General features: G+C 42.0%; 1 protein-coding gene across 3 annotated transcripts in view; it reads right to left on the reverse strand.

Annotated features, from left to right (window-relative positions):
- Positions 1-1,451: 1,451 nt before the first annotated feature.
- The window catches only part of LOC125255412, a 54,235-nt gene continuing 40,044 nt past the window's right edge, over positions 1,452-15,642 (reverse strand). For 2 of the 3 annotated variants that reach the window (XM_048170632.1, XM_048170630.1), the window contains exons 37-39: positions 2,139-2,301; positions 1,777-1,879; positions 1,452-1,677 (exon numbers count right to left, since the gene is read on the reverse strand). In XM_048170632.1, coding sequence (XP_048026589.1) covers positions 1,574-1,677; positions 1,777-1,879; positions 2,139-2,301 — 370 coding nt within the window. In that variant the 3' untranslated portion in view covers positions 1,452-1,573. The remainder of the gene's footprint in view (positions 1,678-1,776; positions 1,880-2,138; positions 2,302-15,642) is intronic. The other variant, XM_048170633.1, reaches the window with a different exon arrangement.

Here is a 15,642-nt window from a genome sequence, read left to right on the forward strand (position 1 = left end):
AGTCAAATCAAAAACAAATATTCTGTTTATGTAATCTGTTTGAAAAGAGAGCGATGTTCACAAGTTACCTCATTATCCACAGAGAGCGTGCACTATTCAAAGGCAAGTTCTGAATCGATCCATGCAAACATAGTCGTCAGTTAAAAAAAACGCATCAAGTTTAGGCAGATTCATGCGCTTTCAGAGCCGACCCTAACATTTCAGAGGCCCTAAGCAGATTTTCAAAAAGGGCCCCCACTAGCTAAAATTTGACCCAACCACCCCCATCCCATTCCAGCGTGCACATCCTACACTGACACCTTATTGTAAAGTGTCCAAAGCAAAGCTGAATTTTCATCAGCCATTATTTCATTTATTCATCAAAGAATCCTGAAAAAAAGTATCACAGGTTATAAAAAATATTAAGCAGCACAGCAGTTTCCAACATTGATAATAAATCAGAATATTAGAATGATTTCTGAAGGATCATGTGACACTGAAGACTGGAGTAATGTAAGCAGATGCCCAGAATATGAACGCAAAACGTTTAATTACACGTTAAGCATTTCCTCATTATAAAAGAAACACTTAATGTGGCTTAATGTATAATGCTTAACGTGGCTTAATGCTGTTATAAAGAAAACGCGTAATATAGCTTAATATGTTTTTAAGCAAATGAAAAATGCAGAAATGTCAGGGCGTGTCAAAACATATCCAGGGCACCAGGGCTTATGATCTGTAAAGCTGCCTGAATCATAATCACGCACTGTTCGCTGTTGGCCAGAGGAGAACTGACTGAGCCTGGTTTCTCCCAAGGTTTTTTCTCCATTTTTATCACCTGACGCTTATCACCTGATGTCACTTGTTGGAGTTAACGTTCCTTACCCCTGTCGCCTTTGGCTTGCTTAGTTGGGGACACTTGATATTCAACAATGTTTTTGATCTGCCTGCATTGACACCATTGTATGCGAACTACATTAATAATTGTAATAATAATAATGATTTTTACAACAGAATGAATCGATACTGAATTAACTTAAGCTGGACAATGACTTCATTTTCTTTAAGAAAATTATTTACCAGTTATCACTGTAAAGCTGCTTTGACACAATCTGCATTGTAAACAGCACTATATAAATAAAGGGGACTTGATATACAGAATTCTTGGAAAAATAATTACTTCAATTGGAAATCATGTCTAACCCTAACTGGCTTGTGTCACTCTAAAACGTGACATCCTGTTTGATTAAACTGCAAAAGCATTGACTGCAACATGAGAAAATTCAAATGTTTACATAGGTTTTAGAACTTAAATCACTGAACAGGAATATTTGAATTTTTTGAATAAACATGAATCTTATTGTGTTTGTTATTGTAGCACACCCTCTTCAGTAAATAATATATAGTATATTTACTCATATAAGTGGAGTAATTTTTATATGAATGCCAAGCTACATGAGATAAGAATACAGTTACAGTATATACATCACCAGTTCCACATTCATTAAAATGGCATTAGACAAAATGCATGTAAACTGTGCACTTATTTATTTTATTTTTATTTTTTATTTTTTTATTTTTTTGTGGTACTAAACTAAAAGTGTGTCAGGACACTCATCAGAGGAACAAGAAACACCATCAGAGAACCACACAGACAAGAAGCCTCAGATACCTTCACTTGGTCTGGAACCCACTTATCTGTGAACAGGGGACATAATGTAGTGAAATGTAATGTATTCATGACAGAAATCATCAAAAACCTTTATTACATATGATTAAAAGACATGAAATGTTCACCTGTGTTCCCTTCAGACAACATCAGAGGACCCATGGATATGGAAGCACTGTCATGGAAGTCCAGAGACCTGCGCTCTCTCCGCTGGTGTCCAGAGTCACAGTCCTGATAGAGAAAAGAGCAAAATCAGCTGTGTGAATCCCTGTTTAATATCACTGAACAAACATGAAACATAAAGAAGTGCACAAAGTCTCCAGAAGAGGGCAGCAAAAACAAGTATTTTATCAGCCTCACATACTGACGCTGAAGCATTTGATCAAAGTTCTAATATAGAATTTAACAGTGATTTTTATACATTTAAAGTGATAATTTCTGTCGGTTACTCAAACACCTCATTATCATTATGAAAGGTTTCTAATCTCACCATTGAGCAGCGATTGCTTGACAGAAGGCAAAGGTGAACAGCACAGTGCAGGTAAAGCTTAGTGGAGTTTGCAGTGAAGATGAACATCCTGAAGGAGAAACGGCTGGATGTCGAGACGCCGTTCTGCAGCAGCTCCACTGTGTCGTCATTTGGATTGGGACACCTGACAATATCAATAATGACAAATTCTTTCATTTGAAACAGTCAATACAAACGTGATCTGCTGTAAATCATCACACATTTGCATTCCATGCTTCAAAAAATGGAATCTTGTGCTGAAGTTCTGAAAAAGTATCTAAGGTTATCCTAGAAGTAACATGATCATAATTTATTCAGTAAAAGTGTTACATTGAGCACTGCTTTACTCATTAACGATGAGATCCCAGTGGAGGCTGTAATCAGGATCATTCACAGGTGTAGCCCAACACGTGTCCATCACCAGGGCAAACTGGCGGCTGTCGACCCCCTCAACACGAACTTCCACATGCATCTCCTGGTTGAGCTCTGCATCCACTGCACCAGTGAAGGGCCGGGTAAACTCATCATCCTGATATGGAATCATCCTGACACGATATCCGCCTTCACCAGCGGGAAGAGTCTTGTGCACAATGCTGATGAAAATAGAATAAATTTGCCGCAACTCAATCTATATTTAGAAGTGTAGATATTTTAAGAGCACATCATGTATCTTGGAGTATATTCACACTCATTTTTATACTGTGCATTAGTTTTTCCCAAGATTCCCACCTCTCCAGTGGGTTGATTTCCACATTCATGGAAAGTGTTTGTGTTTGAGGATAAACACAGCTGAAAGAAAGCTTCAGGATTTTCTCTCTGCTGATGATGAGACCTTCTGACATCGGTGTCCCCAGAATAAAGTTATCATAGATGAAGTGGGTGCCGTTTGCCTGATGGAACATAGATATAATACTTGAACGTCAAATATTTTACCCACAATATAAAGTGTTAAAGGGGGTTCCAACTCTCACGCAACTGAAACTGTTCTCATGCAGTGAAAAAAAATGAACATCACAGAGCAAAGAGGACACAGAAAACACGACAACAGACAAGACAGAGCAGCACTGAACAGCAGTTAGTTATACAGAGATCAGACGAAACACACAACTCTATTAAATTTTTATTTTTCCATGCATGCTAAGTGCCTCTTTCCCTCTCATCTCAATCATTTTACATCATCTCAAGATAGCGTGTAAACATTGTAACATGTTGTCAGTAAACCTATTCAAATTCTGTTCAGTTACCAAATGTTTTGACAATCACAATAAACTTGATGCAAGGAATAATTCTCCACAGAAATAATTCTCACTCCAAGCTGAACTCATAAGTTATCAGCCCTTCATTATACTATTATACATTATTATATTAAATTTAATAAGTATAAAAGAAGAGCTTTGCTTACTGATCATGACTGGAGTCTCTTGTGAGTGAACATTACATTAAAAGTTGTCAAAAAGACAACTGGAATCACACATATGATAAAAAAGTATATATACTTTGAGTTTTTTTTTTTTTTTTTTTTTTATCAAATATTCAGTGACATTTTGAGATGATATGCATTACTTTAGCACTGTATGTGATATATCCTACCACAAGATTTGTACCACAGATGTGTTCATCATTATCAAAATGGAATTCCACTCTGCCATTCCGGACCGTTCCTTTGCAGCTGGGATCATTGAGGTGTAAGACATCAGATGGAAAACCAGCCTCAAAGAGCTGACAGCGAGACACAGACATGGAGCCAGAGCTGCTTTCACAGGTTTCTGAGAAATCTGAGAGAGATAGAAAAATAGGTAATTAATGGCTGAAAAATTATATATTTTAATTTAGTTCTGGAATGATACCAACCAAAAGAGTCAGAATGTGGTTGTGGTCTGTGATTGTCCTTTTCACATAAACAGCCATAAACACCATTTTTCATCCCACATCTTTCATCCTCAGAGCAGCTGAGCTCAGAACAGGGATCTCTCACATCTAAGAGAAGCACAGTTAGATGAAATACAGTACAAAATAACTCCACACATTGCATGTTCCAGTAGCATCAAGTTAATGAAAAGTAGGACTTGATGCACTACTAAATTAACGTCCTACTTTTATATTAAAATAACATGAACTTTGTCTCTTCTCTTCTCCCAGACACAATTATCATCCACAGCGCCCTTCAATTAGCCACAGGAACCCAATAGCTTCTCAGAAACAGCCCAAATTGTCACTGCTAGCTTTTCTAACATGACATAGTGGTCTGCAAAAGAACTAGTTCTACAACTATAGATTTAACACACTATATTACATGCATCACAGATAACAGCACATTATATTATCACCTGTAGTGTCTGTGGTTGTAGTTTCTGTGGCTGTACTTTCAGTTGTATTTCCTGTGGTTGTAGTTGTCTCTGGTATCACAGTAGTATAGGTAGTGTTCATCCTTACTGGAAACAAGGATAAATACATTTAGAGATTGGTGGAGTAATGGATTCTATGGCTGCGATTGTCTCTACTGTTGTAGATGCTAAAGGGATGGATTGACTTGTGCCATCCGGTATTAGGAAAATTTGATATCAATAACAATAATTTTAAAACAAAATCCAGAGTACGTAAATGGCTAAATGGCTAAATGACTAAAGAACAAATGAGTAAATGTTCACCTGAACAGTAAGCTCCACACAATAGTGGCTTGACAAACTCATAAACATAGTAATTTCCTGGACAGGCTTTGACTCTTATAGGGTGGGATGTGTAGTTACAGCAGCCACTCCCTGAGGAGAGACAGACCTGATGTGTGACCACTCCATCTTCCAGCTGTGGGTGAGGGCTGTTGAGCCACAGTGGGTAATAAGTGCCACACATGCCTTCATTAACACATGATTCTGGCATCTGAGCATTTTGACCATTGTAGAACAGCCTGTGCCAGCCATTCCACGCCACATCAAAATCACATTTCAACAGAGAGTTAGAAAAAGAGTTGTTAGTGGCTCTCCAAGGCTCATCCAGACTGGTATAGCTGTAGCAGGGGTCGACACTTGGAGTGGAGAAAGATACTGTTATGGAAAAAAGGAAAGAGAGAGCATTATATACTTCAGATAAGTATGCATTAATCTTCAACAAGAATACATTAGTAGTTGTCATATGTAAGCCTGCAATGTCAAACATAAATAAGAATGAATGTACCTGCACAATAAACAGGAGCTGGGATTGAAACACTCGGCATGGTAAATTTGTAGACGTAATAATTTCCAGGACAAGCTTTGACTTGGATTGGGTCGGATCTGTAGCGACTGCACTGATCATCACGGCAGCCATAAATCTCACGAGTAACAATTCCATCTTCTAGCCAAGGATGAGATTCACCAAGCCACAGAGCACTACAACCTCCACATGACATGTAAGACATACACCATTCAGGCATCTGAGCACTTGATCCATTCATGAAGAGTCGATACCAGCCATCCCATTCTACAAGAGTGTCATCATGATCAAATATGTATCCATACCAAGACCAGTAATTGAGTGTGCTTCTCCAGTAGTTATCGAGTATGTTGTAGTTATTGCACGGATCATAATCTGTTAGATGGAGACCAAAACAAGTTATATTTCAAAGGTATATTTCAATTATGAACTTCACGAGTGTGAATCTGAATCAGTCTAACACAGTAAAAATTATGAGATTCTTAAGTAACTCATAACATGAATGTGTAATAATGATGGTCACTTTTTACTTTTTACTGTAACAGAACTTTCTTTGCAATAGATAATTAAAGAAGAGGCAAATTATAAATTATTGTGAATAACCTCATTCATATATATATATATATATATATATATATATATATATATATATATATATATATTATATTATATTATATTATATTATATTATATGTAATTATTTACAACTTACTCAAGGTGATGCTGGATCCAGTGAATATATCTGGACTTATAGTGGAAACTGCCTGTGAAATAGTGCTGACATCTAAAAAAGAAGCAAATCCATGTCATGACAGAAATCATTTTAAAAGGTTTGAAAGACTTTAATGATAAAAACACAGTACCTGTGCAGTATCCTGTACACCACAATTTTTGATTCACAAATTCATAGACATAGTAATTTCCTGGACACGCTTTCACTCTGATGGGTATTGACTTGAATTCACAGCAGCCTCTCCAATAACTAGCACAGAGCTCCCTGGTCACCACTCCATCCTCTATCTGAGGGTGAGGATCACTGAGCCACAGACTGTAGTATCTGCTACAGCTGTTTGGCCTAACACAGGTCTCTGACATCCGGATGTTCATTCCATAGTAGTAAAGCCGGTACCAGCCATTCCAGGAGAAAGAGTTATCACAAATAAATTCTCCACTTGCATTGTTGGCTCTCCAGGGACGATCCAGAGACTCATAGCTGTAGCAGGGATCACTGCTGATGCTTTGGAAAGCAACTGACATGGACAAAAAGAAAAAATACTTTATTGTAGTAGAAGGCTTTTAACACTTTAAAAGTTTAGTTAGCCCAAAAATTAAAATTCTGTCATTTATTACTCACCCTCATGTCATTCCACACCAGTAAGACCTTCATTCATCTTCAGAATACAAGTTAAGATATTTTTGATAAAATCCAATGGCTCAGTGAGACCTGCATTGACAGCAAGTTAATTTACACTTTCAAACACCCAGAAAGGAACTAAAGACATATTCATATCACAGTTCCTGTGAGTACAGAGGTTCAACCTTAATATTATAAAAAGTGACTTTATTCAACAATATCTAGTGATGGGCGATTTCGAAACACTGCTTCATGAAGCTTTGAAGATTTACAAATCTTTTGTTTCGAATCAGTGGTTCGGAGCGCGTATCAAACTGACAAAGTCATATGAAAATTTCAAAATGTTTCTTATGATGTAAAGGAGCCTCGTTTACTGATATCACATGACTTTAGCAGTTTGATACGCGCTCCGAACCACTGATTCGAAACAAATGATTCGTAAATCTTCAAAGCTTCATGAAGCAGTGTTTTGAAATCGCCCATCACTAGATATTGTTGAATAAAGTCGTTATTTTGTTTTTTGGTTATTTATAAATATGTCTTTAGTACCTTTCTGGGCATTGAAAGTGTAAATTAACTTGCTGTCAATCAGGCCTCACTGCATCCGATTTTAACAAAAATATCTTAATTTGTGTTCCGAAGATTAACGAAGGTCTTACAGGTGCGGAAGAACATGAGGGTGAGTAATTAAAGGGTTAGTTCACCCAAAAATGAAAATTCTGTCATTTATTAATCACCCTCATGCCGTTCCACATCCGTAAGACCTTCGTTAATCTTTGGAACACAAATTAAGATATCTTAGTTGAAATCCGATGTCTCCGTGAGGCCTCCATAGGGAGCAATGACATTTCCTCTCTCAAGATCCATAAAGGTAGTAAAAACATATTTAAATGGGTTCATGTGAGCACAGTGGTTCAATATTAATATTATAAAGCGACGAGAATATTTTTGGAGCGCCAAAAGTAACAAAATAATGAATTATTTAGTGATATCCGATTTCAAAACAATGCTTCATGAAGCATCGGAGCACAAATGAATCAGTGTGTCGAATCATCATTCAGATCGCGTGTCAAACTGCCAAAGGCTGAAATCACGTGACTTTGGTGCTCCGAACAGCAGATTCGATACACAGATTCACTGTGCTTCCTGAAGCAGTGTTTTGAAATCGGCCATCACTAAATAAGTCGTTATTTTGTTACGTTTGGCACTCAAAAAATATTCTCGTCACTTTATAATATTAATATTGAACCACTGTGCTCACATGAACCCATTTAAATATGTTTTTAGTACCTTGTGGCGAGGGGGGAGTGGTTCAGCGAGGTCTGCAACCAGAGAGAATAGCGGGAGATGCTTGGTAAGTGAGTGGGTTGGATGCAAATCACGAACACCTGTTTCTCGTTCTAGTGATTGGCGCGGAGACAGGATAAGACGCCGTGAGAAGCAGGAGTGTGTGAGAGAGAGGGGAACTGCTGACTGAGACCCAGCGAGTTACTTGGAGTGAAGCCCTTTGTGGATTGTGTTTACCGAACCTGGAGTGAAGCCCTTTGTGGATTATTTGTGTTGCTGTTATCGTGCGTTGCACGGCCTTTCTGTTGAACATTCGTTTCAATAAAAACTCAGTCAGCAGTTGTTCGCCGTCCCTGTCCTCTTCCTTCCCATACACGAACGTGAACTGTGTTACACTGGTGCCGAAACCCGGGAAGGAAGACGGGATGCCGCCATGCAAACACCGTCCTCCCCACCATTTGCGGATGTCATTGCGTCCCTCGCTGTCCTGCACCGTGAACAACACCAGGCCCTGCTGGATCTGCGTAAAGACCAGGAACGGTGCTGGCAAACCATCCTCCAGACCCAGCAGGAGGACCGCGAGGCGTTCCGGAGCTGGATTCACCAGGAGGTTTCTCGGGAGCCCAGCGGGCAGCCAGCTGTGCCTGTACACCTGCCCCTGAACAAGATGGGCCCCCTGGACGATCCAGAAGTTTTTCTCGAGCTCTTTGAGAGATCCGCTGAAGCGAGTGAATGGCCACGGGACCAGTGGTCTATGAGGCTGGTCCCGCTCCTCTCGGGAGAATCGCAGGTGGTGGCACAGCAGCTGCCAGTCCAGAACCTCCTGGTGTATGACGACCTACGGCGGGCCATCATCCAGCGGGTCGGCCGGACCCCGGAACAACATCGACAACGCTTCCGTTCCCAATATTAATATTGAACCACTGTGCTCACATGAACCCATTTAAATATGTTTTTAGTACCTTGTGGCGAGGGGGGAGTGGTTCAGCGAGGTCTGCAACCAGAGAGTCGGCCAGACCCCGGAACAACATCGACAACGCTTCCGTTCCCTCGACCTGGGTGAGTCCGGCCGGCCCTTCGTGTTGGCCCAACAGCTCCGGGACTCGTGCCGCAAATGGTTGCTGGCTGGGGAAAGCGACGTGGATCTGGTCATCGATCGCGTGGTGCTGGAGCAGTTCATCACTCGGCCGAGTGGGTCCAGTGCCACCGCCCCACGTCGCTGGACTCAGCCATCCAATTGGCGGAGGACCACATGGTGGCGTGCCAAGGGGGCGGCGAACCCCTTCCAGCTGTCTCTCTCTCTCCCTCTCTTTTGTCCCCCTCTCTCTCTAGGCCTATCCCTCTTCACAGGTCTCGTCCGCCCGGCCCACCTCGCGTCCGCCCCGGGGGGGGGCGGGACTCCCTGCTGCCGGGACGGACCCCACTCCTGCTTCTCCCCTTTCTCCACGTCAGCCATTTAACCCACTCACTGCCACAGGAGCGGCGGGCAGGTCTGGGCCGGCTTGTTGGCGGTGTGGGGACCCGGATCATTTTGTGGATAAATGTCTGGTTATGGAAGTTGGGACGATGATACGGGTCCCTGACCACCCACAAGCTGCCCCTGGTCAAGCTGGCGAGTACCAAATACCCGTGAGTATCAAGGGGGGTACATATCAGGCTTTGGTGGACTCGGGCTGTAACCAAACCTCGGTCCATCAAAGCCTGATTTCATCTGGGGCATTGGATACAGGCCGCATGGTTGGGGTTCAGTGTGTGCACGGGGATGTGGTGAAATATCCTGTAATGCCTGTCATAATTAAATTCAGGGGACAAAAGCATAGTGTGGAGGTTGCAGTTAACCCGCACCTCCGGCATCCAATAATAGCTTTGCATTGGTCATTGTTGATTATGCAACGCGATATCCTGAAGCAGTGGCTCTCCGCAACATTTCCGCTAAGAGTGTTGCGGATGCACTGTTTCGCCTAATCTCCCGAGTGGGGATTCCAAAAGAAATCCTCACTGACCAAGGCACGGCGTTTATGTCACGCACGTTACGCGAATTGTACGAATTATTGGGCATTAAATCGATTCGTACCAGCGTCTTTCACCCACAAACGGACGGGCTGGTCGAACGTTTTAATCGCACGCTTAAATCCATGATTCGTAAATTCGTTCAGGAAGACGCCAAAAATTGGGATAAGTGGTTGGAACCTCTGCTATTCGCAGTGCGAGAGGTCCCGCAAGCCTCCACGGGGTTTTCCCCCTTCGAGCTTCTCTTTGGACGCCAGCCCCGCAGGGTGCTGGATGTCCTGAGGGAGGCTTGGGAGGACGGACCATCTCAGGCCAAAAACGAAATTCAGTATGTGCTGGACTTGAGAGCAAAACTCCACACTTTGGGGCGGCTGTCAATGGAGAATTTGTTACAAGCCCAGCACAAACAGAGCCAGCTGAATAACAGACGGTCTAATTACGCAAATTTGCACCGGGAGAGAAAGTACTTGTATTGCTCCCTACTTCAAGTTCTAAATTACTTGCAAAGTGGCAAGGACCCTTTGAGGTTACACGGCAAGTGGGCGAGCTCGATTATGAGGTGGTACGGTCTGACAGGAGGGGGGCACGTCAAATTTATCACCTCAATCTCCTTAAAAAATGGAATGAGGCCGAATCAGTGATGCTGGCGATGGTGATTAGCGGGGAGGATGATCTCGGGCCAGAGGCGAATGTAAAAACTCAATCCCTCGCTCTGACCCCAGGAGGAGATCACCTCTCACCCTCCCAGCTCACTGATTTATCTAAACTGCAAGCGGAGTTTGCAGACGTGTTCTCTCCCCTGCCAGGGCGTACCAACCTCATTCAGCACCATATCGAGACGGAGCCGGGCGTGGTTATTCGCAGCCGGCCGTATAGATTACCTGAGTACAAAAAAAAGGTAGTTCAGGACGAATTAGAGGCAATGCTTAAGATGGGAGTAATAGAAGAGTCCAGCAGTAACTGGGCGAGCCCGATAGTTTTGGTCCCCAAAACAGACGGCTCTGTTCGTTTCTGCGTGGACTATCGCAGGGTGAATGCAGTGTCGAAATTCGACGTGTATCCAATGCCACGGGTGGACGAATTGCTTGACCGCCTAGGCGTGGCTCGATTTTATTCAACACTGGACTTAACAAAAGGATATTGGCAGATCCCCTTGTCGCCATTATCCAAAGAAAAGTCCGCTTTCACGACGCCATTCGGATTACACCAATTCATTACGCTTCCGTTCGGGCTGTTTGGGGCACCGGCTACCTTTCAGCGACTCATGGATAAAATTCTCCGGCCCCATGGTGCATATGCGGCTGCCTATCTAGATGATATCATTATCTATAGTAATGACTGCGACTGCGATTGCGACCTGTCCGCGCCCCAAGACCAAAAAGGAGGTTAGGCAGTTCCTCGGGCTGGCGGGATATTATAGAAGGTTTGTACCTAATTATTCGGCCCTCACCAGCTCGTTGACTGATCTAACTAAAAAGGATGCACCAGATACGGTCCAGTGGACGGAGCTGTGCCAGCAGGCCTTTACCCAGGTGAAGGCTGCTCTATGTGGCGGACCATTGCTTCACTCTCCTGACTTTTCTCTCCCTTTTCTGTTGCAGACTGACGCATCGGACAGAGGGCTGGGTGCTGTCCTGGCCCAGAAGATAGAGGGTGAGGAGCGGCCGGTGCTGTACATTAGCCGTAAGCTCTCTAAGAGAGAAGCTAAGTACAGCACCGTGGAAAAAGAGTGTTTGGCTATTAGGTGGGCCGTCCTCACCCTCCGCTATTATCTCCTGGGACGGGAATTCACTCTCTGTTCGGACCACGCTCCCCTGCAGTGGCTCCACCGCATGAAGGATACCAATGCGCGGATCACTCGTTGGTAGCTGGCTCTACAGACTTTTAAGTTCAAGGTGGTCCACAGGCCGGGTGTTCGGATGGCTGTGGCCGATTTCCAGAAATGGGGGGGGGGGGGTGGCTGCAGGCCGGACAGCTCCCCGGCCTGAGTCGGGCGGTGGGGGTATGTGGCGAGGGGGAAGTGGTTCAGCGAGGTCTGCAACCGGAGAGAATAGCGGGAGACGCTTGGTAAGTGAGTGGGTTGGATGCAAATCACGAACACCTGTTTCTCGTTCTAGTGATTGGCGCGGAGACAGGATAAGACGCCGTGAGAAGCAGGAGTGTGTGAGAGAGAGGGGAACTGCTGACTGAGACCCAGCGAGTTACTTGGAGTGAAGCCCTTTGTGGATTGTGTTTACCGAACATGGAGTGAAGCCCTTTGTGGATTATTTGTGTTGCTGTTATCGTGCGTTGCACGGCCTTTCTGTTGAACATTCGTTTCAATAAAAACTCAGTCAGCAGTTGTTTGCCGTCCCTGTCCTCTTCCTTCCCATACACGAACGTGAACTGTGTTACATACCTTTATGGATCTTGAGAGAGGAAATTACATTGTTTCCTATGGAGGCCTCACGGAGCCATCAGATTTTAACTAAAATATCTTAATTTGTGTTCCGAAGATTAACGAAGGACTCACGGATGTGGAATGGCATGAGGGTAAGTAATAAATGACAGAATTTTCATTTTTGGGTGAACTAACCCTTTCAATAAATAAATTCCACTGAAATTTTTTAAAGTAACTTTTTTCCAAACACTTTCTACTGTCTACAAATTTAAGTCGCATTTAAAGGCTAAAAATAATAATTCTTAGGTTGAGTTTCCCAAAGACTGAAAACGTTCTTTCAGAACATTCATTGTTCTGTTTGTTTGAGGAGCCCAACATGAGAACTTCTGGCTAAACAACGTCATTATTTAGACCCTAGAGCTGTAATAGTCTGTTTAACAGTGACCCAATTCATTTGTCTGCTCAAGGATCCTGTGGGGAACCTGTTCAGTAAATATTGTACCGATTCTGATAGGAATAATAATGACACACTGCACGTTTAATTTCTGTTTAAATAAACTGAATAACATTTACATAGCATTTCTAAGAAATACTAACTGTATACATGTTACTAACAAAAACATGTTTTTAAAACAGGGCCTAGAACTTCACCTGCACAGTACATAGGCCTGGGGGCTGATATGATGGGTTTGACTAATTCGTAGACATAATAATCTCCTGGACATGCTTTGACTTGGATGGATGTGGATCTGTAGGCTCCACACTGATGGGAATATGCCAACGGCAACCATGTAGTAGTTCCCACGACTTCACGGGTCACCACTCCATCCTCAAGTGTTGGATGAGAACCGCTGAGATACAGTCCAGTTTGACCACCACATCCAGCATTACTCACACACCACTCAGACATCTGGGCACTTTCTCCATTCAAATACAGCCGATACCAGCCACTCCATTCGACAAGAGTGTCATCATATTCATAGTAGAGATACTGTCTTATGTCTCTCCAGGATTCATCAAGAGTGTGATAATCATAGCATGAATCAGAGCTGGAAGTTTTTGAATCTAAGAGATTGAAGAAAAAGGGACAGTCTGTGATGAAACATATGTGACCCGTCACGGAAACCAGGGACACAAGTCGGCAGCACAACTCTCGAGCAAAATGAGAAAGAAGCATTTTTTTTTCAAAATTGGTGATTTTCGTTTTTTTGCAGAATCTGTTAGTTGAGATCATGAAGAAGCCTTTCCGTGTTTGAGATAGCAGTATTGGTATATTTAAAAGCGTACATTTTGAGGTTGAAATCGGCTTGTTTTTCGGAGACTCTAGCACGCAGTAGGGGCGTGTCATTGTCTGTGTGTATTTCCATACTGGGAAGCGTGGCTACTTACTATGCAGCGCTCTGGCCGGCTCTAGCTGATATCAAAATTCAATGAATGTTTTGAAGTACTTCTTCGACAAGCCGGATGCTTATGAACAAGCGCTCACTGATTCTGAAGACGATCTGAGCGACGATGAAAGCGGCATAATAAGACATTACCTCTCTGGAGTCGGGTAACGCGCCGGCGCATTTTGCAGGATTTTTTTCACATTGCAGCAAAACAGACTTAAAATACTCCGTCATTTTTTGTCATAGAGACATAAGTAATATATCAATTGAAACTATAGAATGTCTTCTTTTATTTGTGTACACTCAGAGTAAAAACAAAATGTTGTGCTTTTTGAAAAATAAAGAAAACTAACATTATGCGTGATCTCTCGTCTCCCTCTGAACGAAGTCCAATCTGATAGTTCTCAGAAAATGAACTGTAACTTAGTGAATACTAATCATAAAAAAATTATACTTAGCCTATGTCTGAAAAAACGTTGAAATGTCAAGTGTTAAAATGTGTAAGTCAAATCGAAAACAAACCTTCTGTGTTTATGTAATCTGTATGAAAAGAGAGCCATGTCAGAAGTCCGTGATTCAGCTCATTATCTGCTAATGCGGCCACGCCCACGGAGCCAGCGCTATTCAGACGCAAATTCTGAGTCAATACATGCATTCATCGTCTCAATCGTGTATTTATTGACTTGAAAAGTGTTTTGAATAGCCATAGTTAGCGATCTCTGGCCTCTCTGTTAGTCCAGTTATTTCCTGGATTGCCTATTCTTCTTTAACAGGCTTCTCAGGTGAGAACATTTCATTTCATGATTATAGTGACCAAAATGATCACGGTTATCACAGAATCCTGTTCAAAAAGTCAATTCACCAAGTTTTATGTGGAAAACCAGCAAATAAAAAATAAAATTAGCATCAATATGTACTTTTTCTTTACATAAACATTAAAATAATAACATTAAAAATGATGGGCAGATTTTAAAGGAGTGTCTTGCAACATGTTATCTACAATGCACAAGTTCAAATAGAGTTTTGACAAAAAAGTCACATATTTCAGCCTCTAAATCATTTTTATAAAAGTCAAAAAAGATAAATTACTGACATTTACAATGCACATTAACCTTTATTATTAATAGTATGCGGTCCATGCAGCTTTACAGGGGGTATGGCTTATCTAAATGAGATGTAAATGAGCCCTATTGTCACTCCCAGCAGGTGAGAACAGGTGAGAACTGCAACTTTAGAGGCGTTTTTCTCCCTATAGAGCTTTCTTGATTGCCTACCTTCAAATGGCCACAACTTCTCCAAATATTATCAGATTTCCATGTGTCACACATCGTTGGAAAGCTTGGAGACTGCACTTTCAGAATCTGTGAATAACTCAAAATGCCCCAAAACCGACTTGTGTCCCTACTTTCCGTGACTGGTCACATATAACCAATTACAGAATGTTTCAGATGTCTAACACTGATTCAACTCATCAGCTTCTTAATGTGTTGAATAGAGATACACTGAAAACATTCTGGGAGTCCAGAGGACTGGGGCTTTGAAACACTGGATTAAATAAACTGACAACACTTAAAACCACGATAAATCCCTCTCACCTCAGTGTTTTCTAGGATCCCTATCTAAATCCATATTATCCATGGTCAGTTTATTTCTATGAATATTTTTTTGCCCATAAATTTCTATATAAACCTCTAAATTGTCAGCGTGGCTGTTATAAATACAAAATTAATAAATGAAACAGCAACACAAATTGTACATTTTATCAAGACTCATCCCATAAAATACCCTGACAATAATAATGATCTTGCTTGAGTTCATATACTTCAAACGTGTATAATTAGGCACAGACATTGAACTAATTATTACAGGGATATAGAAG

This window comes from Megalobrama amblycephala, linkage group LG20 (assembly GCF_018812025.1).
Source record: "Megalobrama amblycephala isolate DHTTF-2021 linkage group LG20, ASM1881202v1, whole genome shotgun sequence".
Classification (NCBI taxonomy): Eukaryota; Metazoa; Chordata; class Actinopteri; order Cypriniformes; family Xenocyprididae; genus Megalobrama; species Megalobrama amblycephala.